Below are 12,569 nucleotides of genomic sequence, written 5' to 3'. Positions count from 1 at the left end.
CTTTGTTGATTTTAATTCCCTGTAAGCCAACCCTGTAAGCCATGTCATCAGTCGCCCCTCCCTCCGTCAGAGCAACGGCAGACAATTGTTCCGTGACTTTTTTCTGTGTGGATGCCATACCAAGGCAAGCATGGAGGCCGCTCAGCTCACTTTGGCAATTAGGAGCACATTAAACACCACACGCATTATCCAGCAGTATATGCAGCACCAGAACCTGGCAGAGCGATACTGGGCGAGGAGGCGATGTCAGCGTGGTCACGTGAGTGATCAGGACATGGACACAGATTTCTCTGAAAGCATGGGCCCTGCCAATGCATGCATCATGGTGCTAATGGGGCAGGTTCATGCGGTGGAACACCGATTCTGGGCTTGGGAAACAAGCACAGACTGGTGGGACCGCATCGTGTTGCAGGTCTGGGACGATTCCCAGTGGCTGCAAAACTTTCGCATGCGTAAGGGCACTTTCATGGAACTTTGTGACTTGCTTTCCCCTGCCCTGAAGCGCATGAATACCAAGATGAGAGCAGCCCTCACAGTTGAGAAGCGAGTGGCGATAGCCCTGTGGAAGCTTGCAACGCCAGACAGCTACCAGTCAGTTGGGAATCAATTTGGATTGGGCAAATCTACTGTGGGGGCTGCTGTGATGCAAGTAGCCCACGCAATCAAAGATCTGCTGATATCAAGGGCAGTGACCCTGGGAAATGTGCAGGTCATAGTGGATGGCTTTGCTGCAATGGGATTCCCTAACTGTGGTGGGCCATAGATGGAACCCATATCCCTATCTCGGCACCGGAGCACCAAGCCAGCGACTACATAAACTGCAAGGGGTACTTTTCAATAGTGCTGCAAGCTCTGGTGGATCACAAGGGACGTTTCACCAACATCAACGTGGGATGGCCGGGAAAGGTACATGACGCTCGCATCTTCAGGAACTCTGGTCTGTTTCAAAAGCTGCAGGAAGGGACTTTATTCCCAGACCAGAAGATAACTGTTGGGGATGTTGAAATGCCTATATGTATCCTTGGGGACCCAGCCTACCCCTTAATGCCATGGCTCATGAAGCCGTACACAGGCAGCCTGGACAGTATTCAAGAGCTGTTCAACTACAGGCTGAGCAAGTGCAGAATGGTGGTAGAATGTGCATTTGGACGTTTAAAGGCGCGCTGGCGCAGTTTACTGACTCGCTTAGACCTCAGCGAAACCAATATTCCCACTGTTATTACTGCTTGCTGTGTGCTCCACAATATCTGTGAGAGTAAGGGGGAGACGTTTATGGCGGGGTGGGAGGTTGAGGCAAATCGTCTGGCTGCTGGTTACGTGCAGCCAGACACCAGGGTGGTTAGAAGAGCACAGGAGGGCGCGGTGCGCATCAGAGAAGCTTTGAAAACCAGTTTCATGACTGGCCAGGCTACGGTGTGAAAGTTCTGTTTGTTTCTCCTCAGTGAAACCCCCCGCCCCTTGGTTCACTCTACTTCCCTGTAAGCTAACCACCCTCCCCTCCTCCCTTCGATCACTGCTTGCAGAGTCAATAAAGTCATTGTTGCTTCACATTCATGCATTCTTTATTCATTCATCACACAAATAGGGGGATGACTACCAAGGTAGCCCAGGAGGGGTGGTGGAGGAGGGAATGAAAATGCCACCCAGCACTTTAAAAGTTTACAACTTTAAAATTTATTGAATGCCAGCCTTCTGTTTTTTGGGCAATCCTCTGTGGTGGAGTGGCTGGTTGGCCGGAGACCCCCCCACCGCGTTCTTGGGCGTCTGGGTGTGGAGGCTATGGAACGTGGGGAGGAGGGTGGTTAGTTACACAGGGGCTGTAGTAGCAGTCTGTGCTCCAGCTGCCTTTGCTGCAGCTCAACCATACTCTGGAGCATATTAGTTTGATCCTCCAGCAGCCTCAGCATTGAATCCTGCCTCCTCTCATCATGCTGCCACCACCTTTCAGCTTCAGCCCTCTCTTCAGCCCGCCACTTACTCTCTTCAGCCCGCCACTTACTCTCTTCAGCCCGCCACCTCTCCTCCCGGTCATTTTGTGCTTTCCTGCACTCTGACATTATTTGCCTCCACGCATTCCTCTGTGCTCTGTCAGTGTGGGAGGACAATGTGAGCTCAGAGAACATTTCATCATAAGTGCGTTTTTTTTTTCTTTCTAATCTTCACTAGCCTCTGGGAAGGAGAAGATCCTGTGATCATTGAAACACATGCAGCTGGCGGAGAAAAAAAAGGGACAGCAGTATTTAAAAAGACACATTTTATAAAACAGTGGCTACAGTCTTTCAGGGTAAACCTTGCTGTTAACCTTACATACATAGCACATGTGCTTTCGTTACAAGGTTGCATTTTGCCTCCCCCCACCGTGTGGCTACCCCCTCAACCCTCCCTCCTCCCCGTGGCTCACAGTGGGGAACATTTCTGTTCAGCCACAGGCAAACAACCCAGCAGGAACGGGCACCTCCGAGTGTCCCCTGAAGAAAAGCACCCTATTTCAACCAGGTGACCATGAATGATATCACTCTCCTGAGGATAACACAGAGACATAAAGAACCGATGTTGTTTGAAGCCACGAATGCCTGGGCAAATTAATCCTTTCACATGCTTGCTTTTAAACCATGTATAGTATTTTAAAAGGTACACTCACTGGAGGTCCCTTCTCCTCCTGCCGGGTCCAGGAGGCAGCCTTGGGTGGGTCCGGGGGGTACTGGCTCCAGGTCCAGGGTGAGAAACCGTTCCTGGCTGTCGGGAAAACCGGTTTCTCCGCTTGCTTGCTGTGAGCTATCTACAACCTCCTCCTCATCATCATCTTCTTCGTCCGCAAAACCTGCTTCCGTATTGCCTCCATCTCCATTGAAGGAGTCAAACAACACGGCTGGGGTAGTGGTGGCTGAACCCCCTAAAATGGCATGCAGCTCATCATAGAAGCGGCATGTTTGGGGCTCTGATCCGGAGCGGCCATTCGCCTCTCTGGTTTTCTGGTAGGCTTGCCTCAGCTCCTTAAGTTTCACATGGCACTGCTTCGGATCCCTGTTAAGGCCTCTGTCCTTCATGCCCTGGGAGATTTTGACAAAGGTTTTGGCATTTCGAAAACTGGAACGGAGTTCTGATAGCACGGATTCCTCTCCCCATACAGCGATCAGATCCCGTACCTCCCGTTCAGTCCATGATGGAGCTCTTTTGCGATTCTGGGACTCCATCATGGTCACCTGTGCTGATGAGCTCTGCATAGTCACCTGCAGCTTGCCACGCTGGCCAAACAGGAAATGAGATTCAAAAGTTCGCGGTTCTTTTCCTGTCTACCTGGCCAGTGCATCTGAGTTGAGAGTGCTGTCCAGAGCGGTCACAATGGAGCACTCTGGGATAGCTCACGGTGTCCAATACCGTTGAATTGTGTCCACAGTACCCCAAATTCGACCTGGAAAGGCCGATTTAAGCGCTAATCCACTTGTTAGGGGTGGAGTAAGGAAATCAATTTTAAGAGCCCTTTAAGTCGAAAAAAAGGGCTTCATCGTGTGGACGGGTGCAGGTTTACATCGATTTAATGCTGCTAAATTTGACCTAAAGTCCTAGTGTAGACCAGGGCTTGGAGTCATTATGGATAGTTTTCTGAAAACATCCACTTAATGTGAAGCATCAGTCAAAAAAGCAAACAGAATGTTGTGAATCATTAAGAAAGGGATAGATACCTCTGTGTAAATCCATGGTACACCCACATCTTGAATACTGCATGCAGATGTAGTCACCCCATCTCAAAAAATATATGTTGGGATTGGAAAAGGTTCAGAAAAGGGCAACAAAATTTATTAGGGATATGGAACAGCTTCCGTATGAGGAGACATTAATAAAACTGGGACTTTTCAGCTTGGAAAAGAAACAACTAAGGGGAGGTATGATTGAGGTCTATAAAATCATCACTGGTGTGGAGAAAATAAATAAGGAAGTGTTATTTACTCCTTCTCATAACACAAGAACTAGGGGGTCATAAAATGAAATTAATAGGCAGCAGGTTTAAAAGAAACAAAAGGAAGTTTCTTCACACAACGCAGAGTCAACCTGTGGAATTCTTTGCCAGAGGATGTTGTGAAGGGCAAGCCTATAACAAGGTTCAGAAAAGAACTAGATAAGTTCATGGATGATAGGTCCATCAATGGCTATTAGCCAGGATGGGCAGGGATGGTGTCCCTAGCCTCTGTTTGCCAGAAGATGGGAATGGGCTATGGGATGATCACTTGATGATTACCTGTTTTGTTCATTCCCTCTGGGGGCACCTGGCATTGGCCACTGTCGGAAGACAGGATACTGGGCTAGATGGACCTTTGGTCTGACCCAGTATGGCCATTCATATTTTCTAGTAATAATTTTTATTTATCGCTGTTTATTTATTTATTTATTTGTTTGTTTGTTTGGGAAATGTGATACCGACATTGGTGTCATTATCTTTCCTCCAACAAGTAAAATTTTCCACAAATTTGTCTCCTCATTATTATTATTATTTATTATTTATTATGGGAGAGATTTTAGAACCAGAAACACCACTATCATCAATAAGAGCTTTGTCATTGACTTCAGGGAGTGAAGGATCAAGCACTAAATGCACAAGTCCTAGAACAATACAGTTGATAATATTAGGGCCTGAATTACACTCCTTGCACCCCTAAAGCTCCCAACAAAGTTGCTGGATATGTAGGATATGCCAGGAAGCAGGACTGGGCTCTAATTCTGCTGGGAATTCAGAACTTTCACAATTTGGAAATACTCACTCTTTTATATTGAACTCCAATGTAGTCACATGATTAGTAAAACATAAATTTAATGTTTATCGAGGTGCTAAGGATTCATATAATGAAAACATTTCTTTCAATCTACATTAACTGTAAATATTCTTAAACAACTTGCTTTTCAAATGTTTTCTCCTAATAGAAACTGTTCTATGAAGTTGTTTGCTGTTAATTTTTGTTGTTGTGATTATTGGTAATAAAGGAACACCAACTTGAAACTCACATGAAATATCACAATAATGTATTGATGATAATTCAGTAGGTAGGAGATGAGAACATAGAGAACATGATTTAAGATGTATCTTCACTGAGGGTGAAATTCCCCTCCTGCGGGAGGTGACATTAAGTGGGAGACAAGGGGGACTCTGTGCCCTCCTGCACAGCGGGGAAGGGCTTCATGCCAGCTTGGTATCAGTTTTTCCCCTTTGTGCAGAGTTGTTTCTGATAGATACAAGTTAGGTCTATTCTTGGTGTCATCTTGTTATTTACAAAATATGTAGAGGAAAGTCTTTTATCCTAGAACACAGTAGAAACCAACAACAGCAGACAGTTTCCTTGCTCAGAAAATCCCCAATCTTCCACTGTAGTGAGTTCTGTGCCCAAGGAGCCCTATCTGCTTCCGTTCACACCCATAACTCCTTTGCCAGGTTTCTTTTGGTTTTCTACCTCTAACAAACACACACGCACATACACACACATACACACACACACACACACACACACACACACGGTCTTTTAGCCCCTGAGTTCACTATCAGTGATAGCCCTGTTAATCTACCTGGGTTGGCTTTGTGCCCAGTGCACTGGGCAGTAGTTTTCATTATTTCTAGCTGGATCACAACACAAAAGGCCATAATGATTCTTTCTACTGAACCGGAAGGCAGATGCTTGGCTTTAACAAAGTCTGTGATCCTCTTTGGTTCAAAATCCCATTAACACCTGCCAAAATAACGTCAACAACTGCTGAGAAAGAGGTGTGTGTGTGTGGCTATATGTACTATAAATCTGTGCAGGAAGCCAGAAGCTGGGGCTGGACAGTGAAGTACAGGGAGAAATGGACATAGAGACTGAGGAGTTTTAGGGACAGCTCTGTTTCCTTATTATAACAACATGATCTGGTCAGTGATATAAAAAATGACTCTGTTGAGCTTTACCATTGTCACATGACAAGTATCTGGGCAGCAGAGAAATGGGAGTGAAGCTGCCAGGCCAGGATTTTGTAGATTCCAGATAGGGGATGTGCAGGAGCTGCAGCCCAGATCAAAGTGAGCACACTGGCCATTGCCAGGCTTCAGAGGCGCTCTGTGTCCTGCCTGTGGTATCTTTACTGAAATCTCTTTTTGCTAACAAAGTGCAGTGCACCTGAGCTCTATAGTGCTGGGCCCTACAGAAACACCCCATGCTAGGGAAGTAAATAAATGCATCTGTTCCAGGGAGGAAAAAGTTCCTAGCAACTTTCAGGTTTAAAACCAAGCCCTTTTTGAATCATCACAGCTAAGTATTGTCAATTGTAACATCTCTCTGCCCGACACTCCCATAACTCAGACACTGCCCTCTTTACCGATAGTGTGAATTTCATACATAGAGAATACAGCCTTTCAACTGTGTATCCAGGGGGATAGAAGCTCTGGATGATAAAACTGGATATAATAATGAATATTTATTTCTCTACATTTTTAGGGAAACTTACTGCAGAGCTTGGTAAGTCTTCTTTTGCTTCTTTCTATTTTTTGCACACACTTGTATACTGATCAGAGAGTTTTGTTGTCATTGTGGTGTTGACGTTTATTTAGTTTTTTGTTAGGTTGATTGATTTTGGGGGGGGAGGGTTGAGGGTTGTTTTTCTGATTATTTATTTCTTGGGGGAGGTTGTTTTTCTTTTTTCAATTTCAATTTTAAAAAATGTGGAATAGAGGTAAGGCTGATCAATGTCACACAGAATAAACAAAATAAGATAAGGGATTTGAAAAGAAAGGAGCTGTCAGATTTAACTTTGATCTTGACAATACTGAGAAATAGCGCAGAAAAGAAGTGGAAAGTGGATCTTTGTCATAAAATTGAAATTAAATTGGCAATGTTTTGAAGAAAAATGTTTGTTTCTGAAAAAGGCAATTTGTCAAGAAAAACACTTTTAATTCAAAAATTAGGATTAGCTTTCAGATTTGACTTGCTGTGTCTGAGTAGAACTCATGGGACTCAGTGGAGTGACTCCAATCTGTAAAGTTAAGCACGTGCAGCCATCTTTTCACGATTGCTGCACATATATGTTCTATTCTGCTCCCTCTAAAATAGATGGGAGATTTTTCACTGACCTCAGTGGGACCAGGTTCAGGCTTTTCTGATCAGGTATTTTGCATCCTAATTCGAATGTGTCCGTTGAAAAATCTGATCATAAGTTTTTTGACAGTTGCATAGTTAATGGGACCTGACATAATATAAAAGAGTGTGTTAAAGGTGTAGCCTCTGTGAGAGAAGCACTTACACAATCTAGGTGTGTTTCTGATTCTTTATTTTATTATAAACATCTGATAGACATTATAAATCTATTTTTCCCTCAGTGTATCATTCTGTACCCTATTGAATCCTAGAGAATTTGTTCTGGGGAATTCTCATCTCTGATTATGTGGTTGGTTTCAGGCTGGAGAAAGCTTGCTGCCCCTCTGGAAAAAGGTAATTGAAGATCATACTGTATCAATGTCCATCACCTTTCATAAGAAAATGTTGCACCTTCTCCTTGATTGCAGCAGTGAGTAGTTCAGGGCAGACCTCACAAGCATCCTGTATGTTGGTGCGCATCAGGATGTGAGGCAGGTTTTATGCCTATGTCCTGCCACAGCACAATGCATCCAGATCGTACACAGCTCCTCCCACTCCTCTGTCTGCATGTGCCCTGCCCCCTGAAGGGCTTTCTGAGAGCACCTCCCAGTCATTGTACAATGGAACATGACCCTGCCCAGCTGCTACCCCAGGGCCAAGGCCTGCCCTGTCTTCCCATCAATTGCCTTCCTGCTCCTGCTCATGTCTCCTCCTCACTCTTCTTCAGCCCTCACTGCCTGGGAGAGGGACAGAGCTATGCTCTGCAGACAAGGAGCAACTGAATTCTGTGTCTGGTGTCTAGATACCATGATGATGGAGATGGGAAAAGTGTTGACTAGAATTACAGCTAGAGGGGCTGGGATAAGTGAGGAAATAAAATGTAGGGGAGGAAGATCCTGCTTCCTGCACATAAGCCAGAGCGAGCAGTGGAGGAGAGATGGGTGGGGGAGTGAAGGTGGTGGTGGGAAGGAGAGGAAGGGAAGGGAAGGGAAGGGAAGGGAAGGGAAGGGAAGGGTGGGATGATGAGCAGTTTTGAAGATGATAGCAATTAACAGGAGGGTGAGTGCAGTTCCCCAGAGCAGCCGCCCTTGGGAGAAATGGGACCTGCTGCTGAGCAGTGAAATCTGAGGCATGTCAAGTCCTTGCCCCATGTGGCCTGTTGCTGTCTGAGGAAGGAGCACGTCAGAGATCCAGCATTTGGAGAGGGGAGGAGAGTGAGGAGGCCCATATCACATTGAAAGGAAGAAGCAGCTGGGAAACAAAAGGACTCATGCTGGAAATAAAGCACTTCGGGGGGGGGGGGGAGCTGTGTCAATATTCTTGACTTCATATAATCTGCTGTGTCCCCCTGGGGATACCAGGATTCCTGTGTCCCCCCAGGGATACTAGTCCCCTCCATGGGGAGAGGTGGGGCCAGGAGGGGATAGACCCTGATTCTGAGGCCTGGCCCAGCTGATCCCTTCACTCTGTTACTGACACATCTCTGTCAGGGGAGTGACTCTCCCCTGCACTGTGCTGAGATCTCAGAGCTGCTCCCCATTCCAACCTGGTAAATTCTGGAGGAAGGCGATTCCCTAAGTCACACTCCATCTGGGGCAGATTCTGTCACTGACATGATCAAACTCTCCCGCAGGGCTGAGCTCTGCCCTTAATGCTGTGATTTTTTCTTTCCCAGAGAATGTGACTCTGGATCCAGACACAGTTCATCCCCATCTTCTCCTGTCTGTGGATTGCAAAAGTGTTAAACGGCTATTCACACGGCTGGATTGCCTCGACAATCCTAAGAGATTTGAATATGAACGTTGTGTGCTGGGCTACGAGGGGTTCAACTCAGGGAGACATTACTGGGAGGTGGAGGTGGGACATGGGGGATACTGGGCTGTGGGGATCGCTAGAGAGTCTGTGAGGAGGAAAGGAGAGATCATATTTAGCACTGAGGAGGGGATCTGGGCTGTGGGCCATTGGGGGAATCAGTACCTCGCTGTCACTTCTCCTCGCTCCCCATTGGCCCTGAAGCAGGTGCCCAAGAGGATCCGGGTTTCTCTGGACTATGAAGTGGGGAAGGTGGCATTTTTTGATGCTGATAAAGGGGTACTGATATTCACTTTCCCACCGGCTTCCTTTGCTGGGGAGAAAATCCACCCTTGGCTCTGGGTCTGGGATTTGCAATCACAGCTCAGACTGTGTCCCTGAGACACAGGAAGAAATACCCCTCTGGGACACTTGTCATCAGCCAGTCTAGCCTCACACATCCTCATCCTAAGATGCTGGAGGTCTCCAATGTTTCTGCAGAGCCTGTAATGCACAGTTTCTATAAACCTGGGAGAGGGGTGGTGTCCCTGGATTTAAGAGCCATTGAGAGCAGAGATGGAGGAAGACAAGCCAATTTCCTTGGTCCTAAGATTGTGCAGCCTGTCTGTCACTAGCCTCTGCAATCCAAGAGAACTCTAGCCACTGGTCAGGTTAGTAGCTAAGGGTGTGTCTACACTGCAGCGTGTGCTCCATCCTGCCTTGCAGGCATGTGCACACATTAGTCAAGTCCACTTGTAAAAGTCCACACTGCCGAGCTGCACATGATCCGTACCCCATACACGTGTGTTGACATGAATGCTGTAGTTTCGTGTCTGGCACTAGGATTTCTAGGGACATGGAGTGCACATTTGGCAGGCTGAAGGCAATATGGTGCCACCTACAGACCATTTGGACACCAACATAGCCAGTGCCATCCATATGGCTGTGGTCTGCTGTGCTCTGCCTAGCATCTGCGAGGAGAAAGACACTGCTGGTTTGCAGTCCCATACAGACATCCAGAATGTGCACCTGTCATCCAGGGGTGCTGGAATGGGGAGTCAGGGGTCCATGGCCCCATCACTTTTAAAAATGGGGGACTATGCCCTCCAACTTTTAACAAGCCGTAAGAGCAAGTGATGGGGGGGCAGAGAGGAGTGAGCAGGGGTAGGGCCTTACGGGGCAGAGGTGGTGTGAGGGTGGGGGCTCAGGAGGAAGGGGTGATGTGGGAGCAGGGCGTTGGGAGAAGGGGTAGTGGGGGAGGGCAGGGCCAGAGTTCAGGTGCCGGTGGCCCCCCACACTTTTATGGAGCTTCCATCGCTCCTGCTGTCATCACAGAGGTTGGGTCCAGGTGAACAAGGGAAACAAGGGATGGCTTACACACCTACATCCTTGCAGCACTGGGTGATGTGGAGATGTGATGAGGGACTGTAATGCTGTACATTGGCATTGTGTCTGTTTCCTATGTGCTGATTTGCTCTTGGTTATTTGCTGTTGCTTTTAAAAGAATCTGATATTTTATTTAAAATCTTTGGATACAACTTCCTGACGCGTCCTTTATTTCCTGACACTCATATGCCAATGTATTGTCCAAGCCAGCCAATTCATTAACAAAACAAAATCCTGAAATAACCCAAAGACCATTGCAGGCACCACAACTTCCTGTCCACAAATAATTCTTCAGAAGTGTGCAGTGTGACATAAAGTGCAACCCTGTGCAAAAGGACAGGTTTCAGAGTAGCAGCCGTGTTAGTCTGTATTCGCAAAAAGAAAAGGAGGACTTGTGGCACCTTAGAGACTAACCAATTTATTGGAGCATAAGCATCTGATGAAGTGAGCCGTAGCTCACGAAAGCTTATGCTCAAGTAAATTGGTTAGTCTCTAAGGTGCCACAAGTCCTCCTTTTCTTCCTGTGCAAAAGGGGACCAATAGCTAAAGTCCAAGCTCCATGGGCTCACTAATAGTGGAACTGGAAGTCAGAAGGGCACCTCCAGTTCTCCTTCCCCCTAGTCAAAATGTTGATCTTATTGAATGCTGTTTTATGGGGGTGGAATGCACATGGTACATCTGCCCATTTCACTCCATGCATTGCTCAGAGCCCACCCAACCCCAGAGTTTTCCAGTGGCTGCTGGACGTGGTAGCATGGAAGTCGGTCTGCAGGCAGTGGGGATGGTGCTGAAGGTGGTGCTGGAGCTGGTATTGAGGGCTGCAGCTATCAGGGGGTAGCCTTTAATTTTATTTAAAGTGAATTTTGCAATGTGGTATTACACCACCGTGGGTTCGGCTCTGGCAGCTACAGTTTTAAGCTTAACACAGTGAAAGTTACCTTTGCTACTTGCTTTAGATTTAGAGTTTTTAGGAACACAAAGACCAAAGGTAGTGACCACACATACATTTACCAATGCAAGGTTTATTTTATTTTATAAGTTTTATTAAAGTTATAATTACCCAAGCATACAGAAACTTTATACAGACCTCTGCACAAGTTACAAATATAGTTATACTTTCTTAAGAGTGTTAGGGATTGAATGGGTCTTTTATGGCTTGATTATTAGTAGAGGGATGGTTTCTGCTGGAGTCTTCCATAGGGAGCTCAATTTTTACATGTTGGGCATTTTTTTAAATAATGTGATTTTGTTGATACCTACATTTTGTGCATGTTTATGAAAGTGTTAACCTTTTTTTATGGGTTTGCGTTTCCTGGAAACTAAAGGGATCCCAATTTTTTTATATGTGTAAGTTTTTTTAATTTTTATGAGCATTGACACACAACCTGTATTTTGTGGTTAAGACACATGTTGGAGACAGATGTGCCTTTACAGTATTTTTATAATTTACTATTAATTTTTTGTGTGGAGGGGGTAATTTTGTGCAATATTACCACTTGGTACCTTTTTTCATAATTTTATGGCATTGCCATAAACATTTAAACATTGCCCCCCATGCAGGGAAGAAATAATCACCCCATATTACATTCTGTGTCAAGACAAGGCCAACATGTTTGAACTTTGTCATCAATCTGGTATGTTTTTATTCCATCTTCATATTACTGAGAAGCTCCTTCTAGCAAGAAACCCAGACCAAAGATACAGCATGGTAAGAATTTCAGGGTTAATTCATTAAAAAATAAGTAAGTAGGCAGGTAGGTAGGTTCTGGTTGGGGGTTTTGGGTAATCAGATCAGGGGCCTGTTACCTGATCAAGTTTCAAGTTTCAAGAAGGAAACCTTGAAGCCCTGAGGAAGCCTTGTAGGACATTACACAATGGCATAGAAAGCAATGGAGAGAGCTAGTAAGCTACCAGGGTGGGCATTGGAAATGTGCTCATCATAGGACTCTCACTCCCTGCCTGGACTTTCTCTGTATGAAACATTGTCAAGAATCAAATGCTCGATTTGGGGGAAATTCAGGTGAACATTAACTAGATACAGAGCTAGGATAGTCTTTGTTTCCCTCAAACAGGGTTTGGCTTCTGCCCCTGCCTTAGGGCTGCCTGACTATTCTAAGCCTTTTACCCTTTTCTGCCACGTACAATCTAGGTGTGCACTTGGAGTTCTCACTCAGATGCACGGAGAAAAGAAACGCCCCGTGGCTTATTTCTCTGCCACTTTAGACCCTGTTGCCCAAGGCTTACCCCCCTGCCAGCATCCTAGTGGACTATCCTAGTGGCAGGGCTGGACCCTAGAACGGG

The 12,569-nt window shown here is 46.0% G+C and overlaps 1 protein-coding gene across 2 annotated transcripts in view; it reads left to right on the top strand.

Annotated features, from left to right (window-relative positions):
- LOC125621794 (butyrophilin subfamily 1 member A1) overlaps positions 1 to 10,420 on the top strand; it is a 45,120-nt gene extending 34,700 nt beyond the window's left edge. For both annotated transcript variants that reach the window (XM_048819109.2, XM_048819108.2), the window contains 3 exons: positions 6,456 to 6,476; positions 7,413 to 7,445; positions 8,767 to 10,420. In XM_048819109.2, coding sequence (XP_048675066.1) covers positions 6,456 to 6,476; positions 7,413 to 7,445; positions 8,767 to 9,284 — 572 coding nt within the window. In that variant the 3' untranslated portion in view covers positions 9,285 to 10,420. The remainder of the gene's footprint in view (positions 1 to 6,455; positions 6,477 to 7,412; positions 7,446 to 8,766) is intronic.
- Positions 10,421 to 12,569: the final 2,149 nt, after the last annotated feature.

This window comes from Caretta caretta, chromosome 14 (assembly GCF_965140235.1).
Source record: "Caretta caretta isolate rCarCar2 chromosome 14, rCarCar1.hap1, whole genome shotgun sequence".
NCBI classification, from domain to species: Eukaryota; Metazoa; Chordata; order Testudines; family Cheloniidae; genus Caretta; species Caretta caretta.
The sequence above is the reverse complement of the archived record's forward strand: the minus strand, read 5'-3'. Positions and strand labels throughout refer to the sequence as shown.